Below are 19,692 nucleotides of genomic sequence, written 5' to 3' on the forward strand. Positions count from 1 at the left end.
TCGTCTATATTGTTGAATTTCTATTTACATTAGTGGTTAGGGTTTTAGCAAGATTAATATTTTATTAATTTTCAATGCTGTTCTCGATATGGAACAAAATGATTTGAAAATTAATTAAGTTTTGTACCACACCGAGATGAAATGTTAATAATATTAAAAATAACATTTTAAAGCAAATTCGATAATCGTTTAACTCCTTAGGAGCCGTAATTTAACAATTAGTTAAACGCAAAAATTATTAAAAAAATACTTATAATGTATTAAACTTTGAGTATTCTTTAAAAAACTGAAATGTTAAAATTTCAATTTGCTCCTAACATTGCATTAAGGACATCAAAGTGGGGCAGCTAACATCAAACAATCCCGCTTGGACGGAGAGTGTGAACTAGAGCCCTTATCTTTAACGTGACTCCGATTTGATTCTGTCGATATCTAAACACGATTGACTTATAATTTGTACGGAAAATGTACTTGAATTTTTAACACTACGTAGAACAGATTCAAAGTTAAGTCACGCCAGATACGGGCCAAGGCTTTAAAGTCAGAAGCGGTTTTCGATTCACAAAAATATGTTAAACTAAAAAACCGGTCATAATATTAAAGCCCTAACCGATCTTTAAATAAATTTGAATTTTTGTAACTTTGACCATTTTTGAAATGCAATTTGACGTCGATCGACAAGCGACGCCTGAACTAACGTTACCAACGATTTACGACTAAATTCCCTAACACCTGTTGTGTGTTCTCTATCAAGTACATTTTATGAAAACTACATTTATTTACAATATCTCTACTGTCATCTAACCTGTACATTAATTGTATTTACTTTAACGGGGTTCCCCTCTTTGGTTAAGAATACGCCATCTGTTATTACAAAAACTCAACTAAATAGCATTGAAGGTGTTTCATGTCAAGTCTTTATTTTTTTTTTTATTGTATTGTTCCTGGCCGATCACTGTTAATCTGACTCTGATATAAAGATAAACAGGAAGAATACTAGTTTTTATGAACGGGAATGAAACAACATCACTATTTAAGCGGGACGTACATAGAATTACATGAATTTGGTCACTTTGGTGGGGTTTCTATGGGAGTCCATTATTAAATGCAACATTTCAGACGAGACTTCTCCACGACAATTTGTTCAGTTTTATAATTTTCGTTCATGTATCAATTTTGAGGATTCTGGATATGGCGTCTCACTATCGACAAAGCTTGATACTTGAAGTCCTTGTCGTGGAGAAATGCCGCTACTTATTAATTTATTGGTTAGTAAATTTGGTAAAAGAATTTCCGATCACAACATGTCTTCGTCTGGGTTGTTTTTGTCGTGGATCTCTTGTAGTTTCTGTTGATTCTTGACTTTCTTCATCTGAGCGTAGATAGAGGCCGCCTTGTAGTTGATCGGCCCATAATCCTTCATATCAACATCGGCGTATACAAAATGGTCCTCCGGCCGGAATGGCTGCGCAAGGGAACAATATAATATATTTAAATATATATAAGTGTATACCGATTGTAGCAGTGGCAAGAATAAAATACGTGTATGTAAAAATTGTAAATTGTTCTTGTTCGATTTTTAGTTAGTTTGACTACGCCTTTACGTAGACAGAACCCGCATTTCTAGACTTCATCTTTGTAAAGTCACGTAGTCATTGAAGTTTATCGCTTACTTGCGTAGATTTAGAAGTCATATTAAATATTATCTTCAAGGAGGTTTTGTATCTACACAAGATTGCTATACAAGTAATTCTAGATAATCAATACATATTATGTTTATCGATAATGACGTATTTTTATTAGACGATTTTATCTAATGGATGACTATTCACAAGAGCCTCAAATCATTTATTAATCTAGTTTAAAGTGATTGTAAAACAATATCGTTGCTTTTTACAATGATTAATGCATATTATATAACTATTAAAATAATTCGTGTATCAAAGTGTAACTCATGCAATAATAATACTTTTTTATATTTTGGCAACAGAAAAACTATTAGCCAAAGGCAACACTGTTTATTTAAACCAAACCATTTTAGATTTTATGGTTTAAATGTTCTTTTTTTAAATAAAAGGGCAACACTTAGTTACTAGAGATTAAATTAATATAAATAAATAGCAACGTTTAAAACGTACCTATCGTGCATATATATGTACATAAAGTTTGTAAAACTTTTTGTTTCAGGCGATACTTCAGTGAACCTCACGACTAAAGTTAGCCTTAAACCTGTGGTCGTCTTTATAATTGAAGCGGATTTAAAAGGTAATTAGTAACTTTAAATGAAGCGCAAGTTACGGTAAAGCACAGAGCACGAAACAATTTGGAAAAATTACCTTTTAGTAAATGTACGTGTCACTCTTAGCTAAGCGTCCCTAGAAAAGAAAACAAAACGTCACAACACTGTTCATGCCTTTAAGCAGTTTAATAGACATCCTACAACTGAGTGTTCAATTCAGTCTACTTTTGAATGAGGCTCTTGCGAGTTAAGTTCTGTCGAAGTATGTAGTCATGAAAAGGAAGTCCCCAGACTCACCTTAGACGTCAATTTCGTTAAACTTGAGCGTGGCGTATTCGCTTCGGGGCTGCCCCTTCCTTTGACTACTGCCTACACTATTCTTATGAGCACTGTTAGTGTCTTTGTTAGCGCTATCGTTACCTATAGAGTACGTGTCGTATAAGTGTCTATTAGAATTGACGGTATTCTTAAATTTCAAATTATGGTTTCCTAGCGCTAAGTCCGCGTACACTAACTTCTTATGTCTAGGTTTCTCCTCCCTGCAGTTGAGGTTCGAGCTGTACTGCTCGGGCTCTATGTGCCGGGAGGAGTCGGATATGTAGTTGCCTTTCAGCAGTTGGAGGTACGACTTCCTTTCGGAGTCGTCGTACTCGGGCTCGGGATAGTCGGGCTTCTCATAGTTGTCGTACACTCCGACGCACGACAACTTCTCTCTCAGACTTTCCGACTTTTTTAAGCGACTCGACCGCTGACCATTCTTTTCCCGGCTTCTGTTGAGCGTCTTCGTGTAGTGCTGCGAGTCCGCGTGTCGGTAGATCACGGGACCTATCGTGTTGTTGTAGGATCGTTCCTGATCTACGGGGATGCGTTTGTCTACTCTGATCGGCTGGAAGTAGCAAAAGCTGTGATGTTTCTGCAGAGGGATTTGGAAGTTCTTTTTGTTTTTTCCTTTTGGGGCGATGTTCGGAAAGTGATTCCGTTTCTGAAGGTACTGGTGTTGGAGGATGTTAGTATTCTGAAATGTACAATGAGAGTGTTAGTCACGCACAAACAATGGCGGGTCGAATGAAAAGCGTCTACTATTTACCTGGTCTACTGCACTACTCATTACGCTACTAGTTACGGAATTGCTACGTTTTAAATTTCTCTTTGGCACCGGTTTCTCTGTGAGTTTTGGTATTTGTAGAGTGGTCGGTGTTATCACTTGTTTCTTTGGCAGTCCTACTTTGTTAATATTTTGCTCGTTCAATTGGTTCACCACGGATTTTACTAGAGAAGTTGACGGTAAAGTCGTCAACATTCGTTTTGGAGTAGCTCCAACGATATTAGGTTTAGTGGGGTCTGTCTTCTTTTCTTCATTGTCATCTTCGTCAGAACTATTCTGATCCACAGTTTTCTTTGGTATAACATGATTTTCTTTGCTTTTATTAACTTGAAGTGTGGGAAATTTCGATAATATGTTTTCCTCAGACTTTGTACTTCTAATTGGAGCGTCTACCGTATCAGACGATTTGATAGACATGGTATTAATTAACGGCATGGACAAATTAACATAAACATGATCTGATTTCAAGGGTGATGAAAAAGGTGTTATTTTAGTTCTAGGAGCTGGGATCGGTCTGTCGAGGGACGTAGCAGATGCGTTTATTTCACTTCGATCCAAAGTTTCCTCGTATACTTGGATGGAATCTGTTAGATTCTCAAATTTCTCTACTCCGCTTATGTCAGATTTAAACTTCATTAGGGACGGATAGTTTTCATAAATGTTATCGTCCATTTCACCTTTGTCTTTGTCTTCTCCATTTTTACTATTATTATTGATTTCATTAAAGTTTTCTCCATATTCTGTATTTGGATAAAATCTCTCAATCTTTCTCTTCCTCACTATTCTCATAGATTGAAACTTTGGTTTTGGCTTTATGTTTCTCGTATTCAAGGAACAAAATTTTCTTGGTTCTTCGCCCATTTCTTCGTCGATCGTGGGACACCGCTCGAGGTGATTGCTAGGCATCGGGGGGAGATAAGGGTTTAGCAGAACGGTCGGTCGAAGGGGAAACATCTGTTGTATGGGCGACAGAACTGGTATTCCATACGTGGACAACGAATCCGATGGACTCAGCGGACACGAAACGAGGTTTTGGACGAAAGGCGGACAGACCACTCTCGGAACAAATGAAGGGTTAGTAGTGAGTTGCTTTTGTAATGACTCCACACTCGTGCCTTTTCTTTTGTTAGGTTCGACCACCCTAGGTTGTATCGCTTGCACGGGCTACACAAGACAACATGAAAGAAAACAAATGCAAATTAATCCATGAAGCGACAAAACAATAAAAACATGCAAAAAGAAAATACAAATATTTCAACCACTTCAAGAAAACTAAAGACGTGGTTGCTAATTAATTAATATTAGGTTTCAATTTCTTATACTAAAATGGCAAATTATGAACATAACAAAGCTAAGACTAAAACGGTGAACACGTTTAAAATAGCACAGGGTTACATGGCTAACGTACCTTGTTGGGTGGTTGTTGTAATCCGTGGAACGGCAGGTTCTCATAGAGACCGGGGTTGTCCGTTCCCAGAGCTCCGTTGGCCGCATTATCTACGCCATTCGAGGGAGGGCCTACGGGACAAATAATATCATTTTAAATTATTTTGTTAAACCATCAGAGTCAGTTAATCGGGGCCCTTACTCTGCGATTTCGACTTATCTTGCCAGCATCTACCTTCCCAATTAAATGCACATGATAAATAAAATTTGGATTATCTTACGAAACTTAAATACGCAAATAATTGAAAAAGCACTGCATTTTTAATTTAACTTCATTGCCTGAAATAGTAAGGGAAGTATTATTTTATATTATTCTCGTAATCCATAATAACATTTGTAAATATATAACGCGATAATTACTTTTAATCGCTAATGCTCGATTTGATCGTCAAGACCCATTGAAATTTTGATTATGTAAAACATTTACAAATTGACGTAATACGAATGGCGGGAGAGTACTCACTGTCGCCGGGCTTTTTCCGTTTCCTCGTGTTTTGCTGCGTCTCTTTGAGAGGTTCAATTCTAGCGCTTACACACATTCTGTCAGGCCTTTTGAAGGATACGACTAAAACATGCCATTAATAAACAAAGAGCTACAAAAAATGCAAAATTATTCGAAGCAGAAATAAATAGAGAAAAGCGGCATCAAACTACGAGCGGTGTCACATACCAAGCGAGTGCATTAGAATTTGTCTAGTGTCAACGGTGAAATGTAATGGTTCATGAAAGTATAAGAAATAAATAAGTGATATCGCAGCATCATCGTGTTCGGTAAAATGTCGGCTTAATAATTTATCAAAATATCTACCTCCTTCGGTAACGATTACGTTCGGAGTTTCGCTTCGAAACAGAGATCTTATTCGTTTCGGGCCACAACTCTTATTGATACTCATCAGAGACACGACCCTCTCGTTCGTCTTGTTGATCTTCTTGTACTTTCCGACGTCGTCCTCTGACGAATCGCTTTTCCTCCTCAAGTTCCTAAATATCCCCGCGAGCGGTATACCGCTCTTCTTTGCCCGCTCGGACCTAGGCTTATCGTCATCGGTTCTTTTCCGCTCTAACAATCCTAAGTCGCTCTCTTCGTCTCGACCCGGTCGGTCTCTTTGAAGTCTGGCGGGATTTTTGGGACTCAAAGTGTGGTTCGAGTTGACGTGAACGAGCACGCCGGGCTTCAAAGGCCACTTGTTCGGCGACGAGAGAGGCTCGACCCTGTCGTTATCTTCGTTCGCTCGAGTCTCCACCTCGCTCCCGTCGGCTCCGTTCGCGTTAATCGTCGCCTCTAACTGCGACAGGCTGGCTTGCAAGCTATTTGAAGATTTATCGTGAAGTGTCATCTTTAAATGCGAGTTCTTCGAATCGACCAGTCTGGCCCTGTCGGAGGTCTTCGGGCTGAAGGAGAGATCGATTCGCGGCGACAAAGCGGGCAAAGCTTGCGATATTATGGACTGCGCTATGGACACCTCGTTTATACAGCTACCATCCGGACTAGTTGAACAAAACATTATAACGTTAGAATGATAAAATGTGAAGATGATGACGTTCGGTTAAAGTTAAAGTAATACGATCGTGTTAAAAGAGAGCACGACGATATACAAAGAAAATAAAATAAGTAAAATATAAAAGGATAACAATAAGAACCGAGGAATAGATTACAAAAGACGTACAATACATACATAGAATAAATAAACGTAAAAATAGAAGAATGCTTTCAAAGAATCATGCAGTGATCGACTCTGTCTTCTAGAATGTAAATCTACGAAAAAGTCACACAAGGCAAAACAAAAGTGAGCTTCGACGAGAAAGCATTCTCCAGCTAAATAGTTGTTAGTGATATACCTGAGTTGTTAATGGTTGTCAGTCTTAAGACATCTGGTGTTAATGCGGTTAGGAACCTATTTGAGGAAACATTCGATGTGAGTATTTCGGTTAATACATATTCCGTTCAGTTGAGTGTGCGAAAATTGATTCCAAAAATGTTATTTTAGTGTTAGTTGTAGAGTCAGGGGTCTATCATACGGTTAAGGAGAGGTCACTCCAGTTTAATGGTTTAATTAGTTAGTATTTAAAGCGAGAGTTCCCTTTTAATATAGGGTTGTCTTTATTAACGTTTTATTTATAAAAAAACACTTAATTTAAACAAATGTTCTAGAAGTGACCATTATATAGGATTACGGGTCTCACACCGGCACCTCATTCGGAGTCGACTCTACTCATGAAAAAGGTTAATCGCAATTGAGCAAAATCGAGGCACCGATGAAGACCCGGGAGCCATGCGTACTACGATTAGTCCTCAACGAATAGCCGTTGGTCCAAACGCTCAAACGCACGCGAAAACGAAACCTTTAGAATCGGGGAGGCATAGACAACGTGTGCCAAGAATCTGCTCGGACCAAGGGCGCTGAAAAAGTTTTTATACTCAGAGATACATACGATATGTCATACTTTGTGAAGGGGTTAATAACGAAAATTTCGACTCACAGTAAAAATTAGATCACTCGACAACTGACGAAGTTTGAGTCGATATTTTCATTATTCAAACTTTCACTGATACTTCTACCGGTATATAGGAAATATATAAAATAATGTAGAATACGATACATAGCGAACGCCGGAAAGAAAGGAAAACTTACTTCTCTCGCTCTTCCAGCTCGACTGAATTATTGTCTAAACGTTAGTCCAACGTGTGGGTTGGGTCGTTAGTGGGCGGCATCCGGGAAAAGACAATAGACAATTTTCATTAGCAACACTCACAACAATGAGGATTATTACAAAACATGAAACCTCGTTTCTGAAGGCATTTTTATAATTTATTTAGGTTCGGGTTTAGACTTAAACAGTAAATCTGTAAATGACTTGAGAAATGAGGTATTCGCAAAACACTGACACACATCGCCAAACAGTAGAGTTGAAAAGACTTACACTTGGACTTGGCCCTCATACGTCGGCAGATGCAGATAATGATGATGCACAGGATCACGGTGATGAGGAGCAGGGCCAACGCGATTCCACCGATCAGGAACAGCTTCTGGCGATCGCGCCACCAAACCTTTGTGCCTGCAATACATCGCAAATTATATCATTGAAATTGTTAAGTGTTTTCTAGATATTTGTATAATTGTGATCTGATTCAGTCTTGCGTTTTGTATTTTAATTTAATATCACTTACTATAACTATCCATGTTGGCTGTGAATTAAAAAAAAAAATTATAAATTTAGGTTTCTCTATTATTGGCAAAATATTTAAATAATCGTAAGTACACAAACAGCCCCAGGTTTGAGTTTATTAATAATAATCAACGAATCCGTAAAAAGTGTACGCACGCAACAAATTCATTTAAAGGCTGACAACACCATGTACATTGACGTATCGTCAAAGTACCTACATAAGAATAACGGTGAGTAAACGATTAAATAATACTGACCCATGACGTCCCTTTCGCAAGGTCTCGAGACGCCTACTTCGTTGGTAGCGACGCACAAGTACGTCCGGTACACGTCCACTCCGGACCGCAGACGGAGGAAGCTCTGTGCTCCTTCCGACCAGATCTTCTCGTCTGTCAGCGTGTCGTTGTCGTTCTTCAGCTTCCACGCGAAGGAGACCTGGTTATCGATTCGTGAAAAATACTTAATTCCACAGATACATTGGAGAAGTCAAGTCCAGTTAAAATGCGAAATCTGACCTCGGTGGGGTTGGCGTGAGCCGTGCAGACCAGCAACTGCTGACCGTCCACCTCCTGCTGCTTGATGCCGCATTCCGGGACGACTGAAGACATAATATCAATTATTATAACCCATCTCTACGCAACGCCAAGGGATCCAGCCACTCGGAAAGTGACTGGTCGTCGACGTTGTAAACGGTCAAGCGAAAGGTCGGTACTGGGAAGTTTTTGCCCAGAGGTGAGGTGAGAGAACAGTTAGGGCACCAGAAACTGAACGTCATTCGCTTTGTTAATACCTTGAGCTTTAAGGAGAGCGTAGAGGAGTAAAGACAAAGTATTAGCCCGGGCGTGCCTCGTCACCATGAGATAAAAGGATCCCAACAAACGTCCGCTACTCACACATGACGTCCATGAACACCGTGGTGTTGACAGCTCCGTGCCTGTTGTAAGCTTCGCACGCGTAGTTGCCCGCGTCCTTCCTCGCGATGGGCCCGAGCAGCAGCGTGTTCGAAGACGACAGCACAAAGGAGCGGTTCGAGTGCTCCTTGGCCGAGCTCTTCGTGAGGTGCTCGCGACGCCAACTGTAGCTCGGCATGGGGAATCCCCTGAAAAGAAACGTCGGATGGATTATGCTGAGGGAATGAGTTCACTCGATTTTCGGGTAATATTAAGTTTGTTTCTACTTTCAAAGTCGGGTTAATTGAGCTTCTTAGCTGAGAATATGTCTTTGACTCACTTGGCAGAACACACGACTTTGGCCGGAATTTCGTTTTCGATCACCGAGACCACCTTAGGCGTCACCGTTATATTTTCCGGTTCATCTGAAAATATATTTCAAAACTATTAATTAAGTCAAAAAAGTAATTTATTCTTAAAAGCGCGTAGCTTTTTTGTATCGAGTCATTTATATTGTATTGTGTTTTTTAATAGGAGTCAACCAATTATGATTTTTTATTATAGAGTAGGATCAATACATATTCATTGTTTTAACTCAAATTTCACATAATTTGATCAATTCAAAATATGTAGAATTTAACAAGCATTTAACAACAGCGAAGGGCACGAAGGGCACAAAGGGCACAAAGGGCACTCACACTCGACGGCAAACTTGGTGGTGGAGTTGACAGGGGGCCCGGCGGCGTTGCGCGACGAGCGACACGTGTAGCGAGCCGTGTCCGACGAACGGGACAGAGCCCCGCCCGGCCACGACGACATGTTCCAGTGCTGGAATTGGATTCACATTGGACCACTCTCAATCGGACGGGAGCAGAGACTCAATTCTGAGGTGCGTTTAAACCCGGTAAACGCAAGCGCCTGAGCGCAAGAGCACAAACCCAACAGTCGACGAAATGCGTCAGCCACGAGAGCGTACCGACCAAATCGTTTAAGAAGTAAATTCATCAAAGAAACAGATCAGGGTCACCTATGCTCATTTTGGAAACCATATACGGGCTGGTCTGCTAAAGCCATGACTCGAGTTTGAGCGTCTCACCAGCGTAGATTCGGTGGCCTCGAAGTCGTTTCTGTTGACTTGCGGAGGGATCTTCCGATCGACGACATAATATCGGTCAGTCTTGGCGGGGTCGATGATCTGTCCATCCTTCAGCCACTGGACGCTGCACAGCGGCGCACATTCCACCGTGCACGACAGGGATATATTCTGGAACGTATTAATGAAGTAAATAGCCTGGGTAATTCTGGGTAATTTTAATAATTACAACAGACACGGAAGAGTGAAATAAGTGAAAAATTACTTGTGATTTGTATAGGGCTCCGCTGTAGTGGTTCATCGCGTATTTGAAACTAGGTGGCGCTGAAATAAAAATTGTAAATTAATTTTTTGTCCGTATAAAAAAATAAAAAAACGAAGTCTCGCAAAAGTCACCCAAGACGTCGACGTTGACGAATGCGGGCTCCCCCTCGCCCCCCGCGTTGACCCCTCGGCACGAGAAGTTGGTCCGATGGTCCAAGGTCACGGGGTCTATGGTCCAGTTCTGGGACACGATGTCGCTTACCACGCGCCCGCCGCGGTGCCAACGGAATCTGAAGGAACGTACAGTTTCTCGGAAAACAATTGAATAGTATCTCTTCTATGCATTAATATATAAAATACAACTCCTGCCTCTATTTTTACGTCAGCGCCGTACCAACACTAAAAGTAATCTACAATATATTTTTAACACACCTTTCAATAGTTTTCACTAAGTTTACCATCGTTCAAAATTTACTTTTATCGTTTTATATCATAATTATTAACTACCTGTGAGCTTCGGGCCTGCCCTTCTCCTGGATGCTGCAGCTCAGCACCAAGGATTTGCCCTTCACCACTCGCCAAGGGGAGTAAGTCAGTTTGGCCGCTCCCGGAGGGTCTGTAACACAATATTTTTGTATAGCGCAAAAAACGTATTCTGCATTCTAAAAATCCTGTTTATTTAAAAAAAATACGACAGAGAATGGCTAAAAGGTTACTTCAATGTCAACTCACAGTTAACGACGAGCTCAGTATTCTGACTCTCGTTTCCCCAACCGGCATAGTTCTTGCCTTTGCAGGAGTAGTTCCCGTGGAAGCTCTTGGTCGTGTCTTGGAGGAGAAGCATCGAGGGGTCCACTTCGTTGCATAGGTTCTCTGAAACGTATTCGTAGATAGTAAATCTTAGAAATAGTACAAATAATTAAAATAACAAATTTTCTTAACAAACTGTCAGTTCATACAACCGAAGAAGATATTATTATCATTATCATATTTTCTTATCAAATGACCACCCGGTCTTACTGTGCTTGTAGTTTATCTATAGCCATTGAAATTAGATTTTATTTATAAAACATAATATTTAGGACGTCTATGAGATAAAAAAATTTAAAAGATAACGAATGAAGCACATACCGTCCGTCCCATTACATTCAGGCAGATGTTTCAACACCTCCCCGTCCAAGTACCAGATCACCTCATCCAGCACCGAGGGATTCCCGGAGACCACCTCGCAGGTCAACGTCACATTCTTGTGGTCCGTTTCCAGTATTGGACTCTCTGGATTCATGATCAGACGAACTTGGGGCTTGACTGGAATCATTCGTATGGTGTTTTTAGAGTAACAGGAAAATAGCATAATGTAAAACATTACGGTTTATAGTTCACACTCACATAACACATTCACGCTGATCATTTCCTCAGTGGTCCCGTTGCCCACGACGTTGGCCAGCAGACAGGTGTAGTTCCCCATATCATCTCCATTAGCATCGAGAATAATCAACGCGTGCTGGTCCGTGCTACCTCCTTGGTAGTGGCTTGAGTTTACGTTGAGCCGCTCGCCATTTCGATACCTGTAAACAATTAGACGCTAACTTTATGTTTTTCTTTATTACGCAACCCGGTACGATTGATCACCTAAATTATGGAAGTTTACATGTCGGTCACATCAGAGGCAAGGATGGACACAGTCACTCACTTAAATGTAATCGTAAGAATTAATTTAAAAAAAGAGGATGCCGCCCTGTTGGTGCCACTTATTTAACAGAAAAAAGTGAATCGTGCAGCGACTTGATATTAAAATAAATGTAAACTGATTTTAGAATTTTAAAAATTTAGGTTTTTGTGAAATCCGAATATTTACAATAGTAACAGTAACAAATCTTAAGCAAAAATAGTGTAGATTTTTATGGTGACAAATAACGATCCGATAATAAATACTGTAAGTCTGTGAACGAGGTTTTAATCAAAATTTTTTGATGAAAGCTTCGAGATAAACTTCTGTCGCCGTTTATCTTTGCTGACGATAACTTTGAGGTTGAATTTGTGGGATTAAAGTTAAAGTAAAAAATATCACGGAGGTTGAGTATTCCTCGAACAACTTCGGAATCCGATGCATCTAAAATTTCTTATATAATATATAGAGATTTATATAAATGATAGTAATATATCTAGATGGCGAGGTACAATAACAAATACGTAAGAAACTAATTTTAAGTAACGTATACCTATAACATGAATTTTCCCTAGATGCTATACTTTAAGCAAACTGTATTAGCAAAAGCAAAAGAGATTACGTTGGAAATTCTAACTTCCGCTAAAATACGTTGGAGATTAAAAAGCCTAATGCCACGTGAGAAATTACTGAAAAGTTTCGCTTTTATGGCCTAGGTTAACTGGGACTTAACATGTTCTTAGTTGTAAAGAATACTTACTGTAATGTGCTCAGTTTTAAACTTTAATATTTAAAAGAAAATCAGTGCGAATCTCGTTATACGCGATTTATGCAGGGATGTCAGTAACTAGTGTACATGCAAAGATATAAGAACTTTTGATTTTGTCAGACTCTGAAAGACACAATATATTATTACTTTGGCTCATTCTGTGACTACTCAATATCTCATATCCCATTAACTTAGGATTAGGGTTGCAAACGTTAATTCCTGTTTAGAGTGTCGGCATCCCTTACATGGTCCATTTTATAATATTACTATTCGGTATTAAATATTAACATCTTTGTTTTCTATTAGGAACAATTACATTTCAGGACAAGTGATATTGTATTAACGGTATAGACGATCAGCAGACGCAGGCAGCCCTAACAATGTGTTGTAATGCCGTACATACCATACAACTTCAGTCAGGGATGACGGATTGCTCTCATATTCGCTCTTGAGTAGGATCTTCGTGCCTTCTACTACCGTTATGTTGGGCGGGCCCACGTGAACGATCGGCGGGTCTGGAAGTATTAAATATATTATTAACACTGTGTCGAGTAACTAAGATATGTTAGGAACATAATAATGTAGAGGGTTGACAGAGTAGCTATGTACATGTATGACTCTTAATTATGAAGATGAGGGTTCGTACCCATTTCTTTAAACACTCACTCGCAAAGTAAAAATCATATAGAAAACATTGTGAGGATCCAAGGAAAACCAAAAAAATTACTGTGTACCCATGGTGATGGCGCAGAAATGTTATTTTGAGGCCAAAACGGTTGTCGCTTGTTTTTAATAATAATTCCTTTATTGTATTTTTTACATTTTATAGAGCACTAACTTTCATTCGCTGACATCATTTATTGATTATTAGATTATCGTTGGTGAATTTGCTTTTAATAATATATTTATGCTCTTAGCCACAGACAAATGTATGTGACATCAAAAAATGAGGTAACTTTGGGGTATTTTGCGTCATACGTCATCTCTTAGATTAATCTTCTATAATAAAGTTATCAAAGTAGCTTCATCGACGTCGTTTAACTTACACCAAACTTCTAGTTCCCTCGTGGCATGAATGGGATGATCATTGTTATCTCTCATGGCGTCGTTCACGGCTTTGCAAATGAACCTGCGTCCGTTCTCGAAACGCGTCGCTTCGAACGTCAGATTGGACATGGTGGCTACTGTCGTATCACTCTGAAATTTTACAATCATCTGATGGCTTTTTTATCTTTACCATTGGTTGCCTAGTGGCTTCGACTTCTTTTATTAAACATAAGCTCAGACGGCGAAGGAAAAAATTGCCAGGAAACCGAAAGGCTCATAACCTACTTGCCAATTAGCTTGAGTAATGAAGCAAATACAGAATTCTCAGGCCCTGATCTGAAAAGGTGATTGATTTAGTTTTATTATCGTTACGAAACTTACAACTTTAGTTAAGATTATTTTCCGTAAATAGAATTAACTTTGAATATATATAACATGCAAATAATAAATTATACTAAACCGGTTAAAATGGTGGAAAAGCTTACCGATTCCATTTCCTTTTGCTGGTATACATGAAACAAAATAAAAACATCAATTAAATATATTTACATTAAGCTGAAATATATTATTATTTTAATTAAAGAATTTGCTTTCTCAAAGATAAACCGATATTTTTTCCATAAATATTTTTGCATTTTCTAACTTTGCCTTAACCAAAGCGAAACTATTTAAAGAACTAAGAACAAAATATCTCAGTAACTTTATCTTAGCACAAAATGGAAAACAAAAATCAAAATTCTGTTCGAAATTCTTTGAAATTATAATCCTGCTAACAAGATAAATAAGAAAACAGTTTTTCATTAAAACTAAATATATTCAACAGCTTCGAATGATTAAAAGTAAATGTATTTGGTAGAAGTCTATCTTTAAAACCACATAATGTGAGTCTGAATAATTAATATTCAAAAGGTAAAGGAAATAAGACCAAATGGAATGAATCGCTATACTTAGCACATAATAAAAAACCTGAAAAAGAAAAATCCAATCCTTGAATTTCTGTCTGAGACACATTTAATAGAGAAAAATGTCTAAAACACGCTTTAAACAGAATCTAAAAATAAAACTTTGCGGGGAAAAGGTCGCATAAATATGGTCGGGTTATGTTGGGAAAGGCCTGAGTGGAATTCAGCTTGGGGCCTCCGCAGGAAAGTTTAAAAATAGGGTTAATATTTGGTTACTATTATGTTTTTCCCCGAGGCTAGTTATAAATTACCTTAATAATGACGTTTACAAGCAAGTTCCAAAAACTTTGTAACAAGTTATTATTATTGAAAAGGGATAAAGCTTGTGTAAGTATGCACGGAACTTTGAATTGGGTTACTATGTTATGTTTTCTATCGTAACTTTTTTATTTTAACGGAGGCAAACGGGCAGGAGACTCATTTGATCTAAACTGATACCGCTGCCTATGGCCACTCGCACTGCTAGAACTAGCTAGTACGCTCTATTCTGTTTTATTTAAAATTACTCTAAAATTGTACTAGAGAAATATTAAGTATTTGCAGGGGCTCACGGTTTCATTAGGAGCCCTTAGATTTAAAATTCAGTTCGCAAAGCCAAACATTCACGACTTGAATATACCTTGAATGCAGCCTACTACAGAAATCGTATTTAGGACTAGTGAAGTGTATCAATTATCGATATTGTTGTTTTTTTGTGTTGGTTAATTACAATTAAATATACAATTCAAAACAATTTTTTAGTAACAATTTTGTTCTAACAAATAATTATTGGTATGTTCATAATAAATTTTGTTCACATATTGCTTAAGTTCAAGAGATCTCGTACTCTAAGAATTATGCCTATGCCTATTTTTATCTTTCTCTCAGTTTTTATCGTCCTGAAATTATCGATAAGCTACAATCCCTCCCTATCCCTTTAACGAAGGCAACAAAAACTTGACTCAAGTAAAATGGTATCCAATTAATTCTATAAAACGTTGAAAAGGACTCCGCAACTGGAATTTACCTGTGAGTGACTTTAACATTTCTAACGAATCTATTTCAGTGCGCTAGAAATTATCGGTTAGTGGCCACGTTAAATTGATTTTATTAAGAATTATATCACGCACACCTTAAACGCCTTCGCAAATAATAGAAAAGTATATGGAATTCAAGAATGGCGCCAAAGCGTAAAATGGTCACAGCCAATTGCCTGGACTATATCGAGTGCCTTTTAGAAAAAAATCCATAAAATCCAATGATTATAGAATACTTCATAGAACAGATATGAACACAAAATGTCGGTAGCTGTCGCGTTAAGGTGGTATTATTAAATAAAATATAATTCCTGCGTTTTTTTCAGTAACTTTGTTTCGACTCGGTTATTTGTGTAGTTCGGCATATAAAGTTAAGTTAACAAAGTTTAATATTTATACTGTTTAACAGTATTTGTTTCGAAACTATCCTCGAAATTTTTTTGCACTAAATTAATAAGACACCATTGGGAGAATTGTGTGGTTGGTTAAACAAAAATAGCCCCATATTAAGTGTTTACTATATATATTAAATAAAACCATGTGACCGAAGCGCGTAATTCAATTTGATAGACATCTCTAAATAAATAAAAAGCGAAATTTACGAAAGGTCAAATTACAGAGATTAAGAATAAAAGCTCATCGCAAAAGAAAAACTAAGTAATAAAGAAAATTAAACGCGGAGCGGCTTCCAAATTGTTCTCATGGAATAAAACAATTTTACAATATTTGAGTACAAAGCTGGACACAAAATGAGAGCCAATGCTTTTTACGTTATTCTGGTTGGAAAACTTTAGCTTATTTTGTTAGTGTTGTATTCTAATCTATCTCTTTCGACTTATCTTAATAAGATCTACATCGTATATAATATGTACATAATATGTACTAATGATAGCTATATATATGAACAAATTGCTATTAGTTTGTTAAAGTTAAGCATAAACAAAGTAATGTAATGATTTGGCTTGGCTGTATGATTCTATCTTTAATTTGTAATTAACGTTCAAAAACGATTTTTTTTAGGTTTATTCCAGAATCGTTTAGTTTTACAATTTTTTTTTTATTTTAAACCAGCGTTTAGGACATCTGTCACATTTCAAATCACATTTAAGAGATTTTATTAGAGAACTAAAAGCTCGAGCTGTTTTAAATTTGTGATAATCGTAAAACTTTATTTACCGGCGAGTGGAGCAAGTATTGTCGGTAGGAATTATATTTTTTTAATTATGTACGTCGTTAAAGAATTAACGAGGAATTCGTTTCATTTGTAAATTCCCGTTGCTTTTGCTCGCTTTTATTAATTAAAAACAATAATTGAGTGATTTTTAAATTATTTTCGCTTACATAAAATTTTTGCTATTCATCTGTCTGTAAGGATTTCGAGTAATATTTCGATTGTAGCAAAGAACAGAAAGACTTCTGCATTTTAGTTAAAATCGATTTTTGCGTAATTCAACGCAGAATTCTTTGTTTTACCTTGTATTTTTTTTCGCGAAAATGTTGTTTTTTTTTCAACAAGCCATTTACACTGCTTATAAAAAAGTACAAACGGACATATACAGTTGACCTTATGTGCGATCGGTCGATTCGTGCGCGTCAGCTGTTATAAACAAAGATATCAGATACTTGACCGTTTCGGCATGGGCGCCTGGTTTTGAATATAATATTTACTTGATTTATTCCTTTTACAATAATAACGCTTACATTTTATAATTTTAATGATAAGAGAACAAACAAATTATTGTTAAGTTTATCCAATAAAGGAAAACAAAGTGGTGTCTATAGATAGCAATTCAATCGTTTTATCTGCATAGACGGCAAAGACTTGTGCTTTAGGGCCAATCATAATTATATTTGTTGTTTTGATAAAATTGGCTAAATATGATCAATAATATAAATAAAATAGTTGAATAAAAAATATCTAAGATTAATTAGATGGCAATTCCGTCTTGTGTCGTCTATACAATGTACATCAGTGTAATTATAAATATATACAAATACATGGAGTGATCATTTATCAATTTACAAAGAAGTTTCACTTATGACTTGTATACTTTGTACGCATGCCAGAACTCCAGGCAATATTAAAGGCAACAGTCAGATTGTAAATTGACAATGTGTCAAAGTCAATTTCTCAGTTGTTGGATCGACTGTCGAGTTCAGATTAAAAATGAAATCTGAATATCGAACGACGATAGTAATTGATAACAATGGCTTCGAATCGGCGACATATATGAAAAAATATGACAGACAAATCTTAATGCTTAATATCGATATGTATCAACCAAAAAGGCATATACTTACTTTGAGGAGTTACCAACTCATTTGTTTTCTTCGTTATGGAAAACCTTAATTTAAAAGGGACTGTGAATATTTCCAAATGAATATCAACCTTTGTTTACCATGTTTAAATGTCAAATTAAAATTAAAATAGATGCTTTTCGCCGTAGATATAATTTACGTCTCCATCTCTAAGATAAATATTTATCCGCCATTACTAAGCTAATTTAAGATAAACTTTCGTTTGAACGCTTTGTAATGATTGTAATTAAAATTCGAAATAGTTTATTTTGTGGTAAATTTGTGTAGGTTAAATAATAAATAAACTTTAACATCGGTGGCGGATAACTTTAAGATAAAGATCGTTCATATATAATATGTATCTATAGTATTGTAGAGGTGTAATTATCTATATCGTAATTTCGCAATTCCAATTACAATTTAATCGGCCGGAATCCAAGAATTTGAAACAATTTATTAAACGCGATTTTTTCTACTTAGTTATTAGGTAATTCCTAAAACATAATCTAATAATTTTCTCTTTCTATTTGCAAGTCCCTTCCATCAGTGTTGTCAACCTGAACCCTCTTTCCTGAGGTATGAAAGCGTAAATACATTCATTTACGTGAATGCTTTATGATCTCATTACACAAGTTTAATTAATTCCTGTTTTAATTACTTTCAACTTTGATTTAAAAAGGATAGCATTGCGTTAATTACTGTTCGCTTTAACTAGCGGATGGCTACGATTTCATTCATGCGAGACAAGTGATAGACTCCATGGTTCCATGATTCTCCATGATTCTTGTGTAGAATGCCAATCTTGTTCCTCAACATTATACATAAAAGTGGTTTCATGCCCATGATTTTTTAAACAAAATAAATCGACAGAAACTGCGCGCTCCACGATTATCAAACAAAAACAGTCAGTTCAATTATTTAAAGCTAAACAAACAAATTTAAAACAATTTCGGGTTATTTATAAGCAGTCACTGAGTATGACTATAAAAAATATCTAAACTTGTCTGCTCTACCATGTGTTGGTGCCTATATTGCAAGACGACGTATTTAAAAAAAATGCTGTGCCATGGCTATCAAACCACACCACACCACAAGTTACAGATTACTGACATGTAATGCTTTAAGGGGTAAGGTGATTCAATTTTTAAAGTCAGCCACTAATAGTTTTGTATGTTGTAGTAATTTGTTATTAAACTATAAGTTTTTCTTCTCATAACATTTCAATGAAGACTGTTTCGAATCGACAACGCATCACCGCTAAGTAGATTGTCGACCCAGCCCACTGATTTTCGATCCGATTTGACTTAGGGTCCTTCAAGAAAAGAGCGTACCAATTCTTATAAGGCCGGCACTGCACGTTTTTTATGGTACAAGAGGCAGACGGGCAGTAGGCACATGCGAGCCTTCTGGCAATGTAAGTGTCCATGGGCGGCGGTATCACTTAACATCAGGTGAGCTTCCGCCTTACATTACATAAAAATAAAAAAGGGAAAACACTATTTGAAAGTGCTTCAGTAATAGAAGCTTCTAAGATGTCATGTGCATTTATTAAATATTCAAAAGTTTAACGCTTCCTCTCATATTATATACCATCAAATATATTTCTATATTTTTAATCCACATTAATTATTCAAGTATTAATTAACGACCAAAGTAAAAATTATTAAAATACACACAAAGAGCAAAATTAATAACCCGTTAATGCTTTTAATATATTCTCATAAAA

The 19,692-nt window shown here is 37.0% G+C and overlaps 1 protein-coding gene across 7 annotated transcripts in view; it reads right to left on the reverse strand.

Moving 5' to 3' along the window:
- Window positions 1-1,358: 1,358 nt before the first annotated feature.
- LOC110992992 (hemicentin-1) overlaps window positions 1,359-19,692 on the reverse strand; it is a 175,439-nt gene continuing 157,105 nt past the window's right edge. For 2 of the 7 annotated variants that reach the window (XM_045629394.1, XM_045629393.1), the window contains 24 exons: window positions 14,176-14,193; window positions 13,690-13,840; window positions 13,047-13,158; window positions 11,595-11,773; window positions 11,337-11,513; window positions 10,938-11,078; window positions 10,713-10,821; window positions 10,338-10,495; window positions 10,207-10,265; window positions 9,945-10,112; window positions 9,547-9,676; window positions 9,189-9,273; window positions 8,852-9,057; window positions 8,474-8,556; window positions 8,216-8,393; window positions 7,713-7,847; window positions 7,424-7,457; window positions 5,599-6,278; window positions 5,254-5,355; window positions 4,753-4,862; window positions 3,327-4,508; window positions 2,537-3,254; window positions 2,337-2,375; window positions 1,403-1,465 (listed from right to left, as the gene is read on the reverse strand). In XM_045629394.1, the coding sequence (XP_045485350.1) occupies window positions 2,538-3,254; window positions 3,327-4,508; window positions 4,753-4,862; window positions 5,254-5,355; window positions 5,599-6,278; window positions 7,424-7,457; window positions 7,713-7,847; window positions 8,216-8,393; window positions 8,474-8,556; window positions 8,852-9,057; window positions 9,189-9,273; window positions 9,547-9,676; window positions 9,945-10,112; window positions 10,207-10,265; window positions 10,338-10,495; window positions 10,713-10,821; window positions 10,938-11,078; window positions 11,337-11,513; window positions 11,595-11,773; window positions 13,047-13,158; window positions 13,690-13,840; window positions 14,176-14,193 (4,914 nt within the window). In that variant the 3' untranslated portion in view covers window positions 1,403-1,465; window positions 2,337-2,375; window position 2,537. Of the gene's footprint in view, window positions 1,466-2,336; window positions 2,376-2,536; window positions 3,255-3,326; window positions 4,509-4,752; window positions 4,863-5,253; window positions 5,356-5,598; window positions 6,279-6,629; window positions 6,686-7,423; window positions 7,458-7,712; window positions 7,848-8,215; window positions 8,394-8,473; window positions 8,557-8,851; window positions 9,058-9,188; window positions 9,274-9,546; window positions 9,677-9,944; window positions 10,113-10,206; window positions 10,266-10,337; window positions 10,496-10,712; window positions 10,822-10,937; window positions 11,079-11,336; window positions 11,514-11,594; window positions 11,774-13,046; window positions 13,159-13,689; window positions 13,841-14,175; window positions 14,194-19,692 lie in introns of all 7 variants that reach the window. The other 5 variants (XM_045629396.1, XM_045629395.1, XM_045629399.1 and 2 more) reach the window with 5 other exon arrangements.

This window comes from Pieris rapae, chromosome 9 (genome assembly GCF_905147795.1).
Source record: "Pieris rapae chromosome 9, ilPieRapa1.1, whole genome shotgun sequence".
Lineage (NCBI taxonomy): Eukaryota > Metazoa > Arthropoda > Insecta > Lepidoptera > Pieridae > Pieris > Pieris rapae.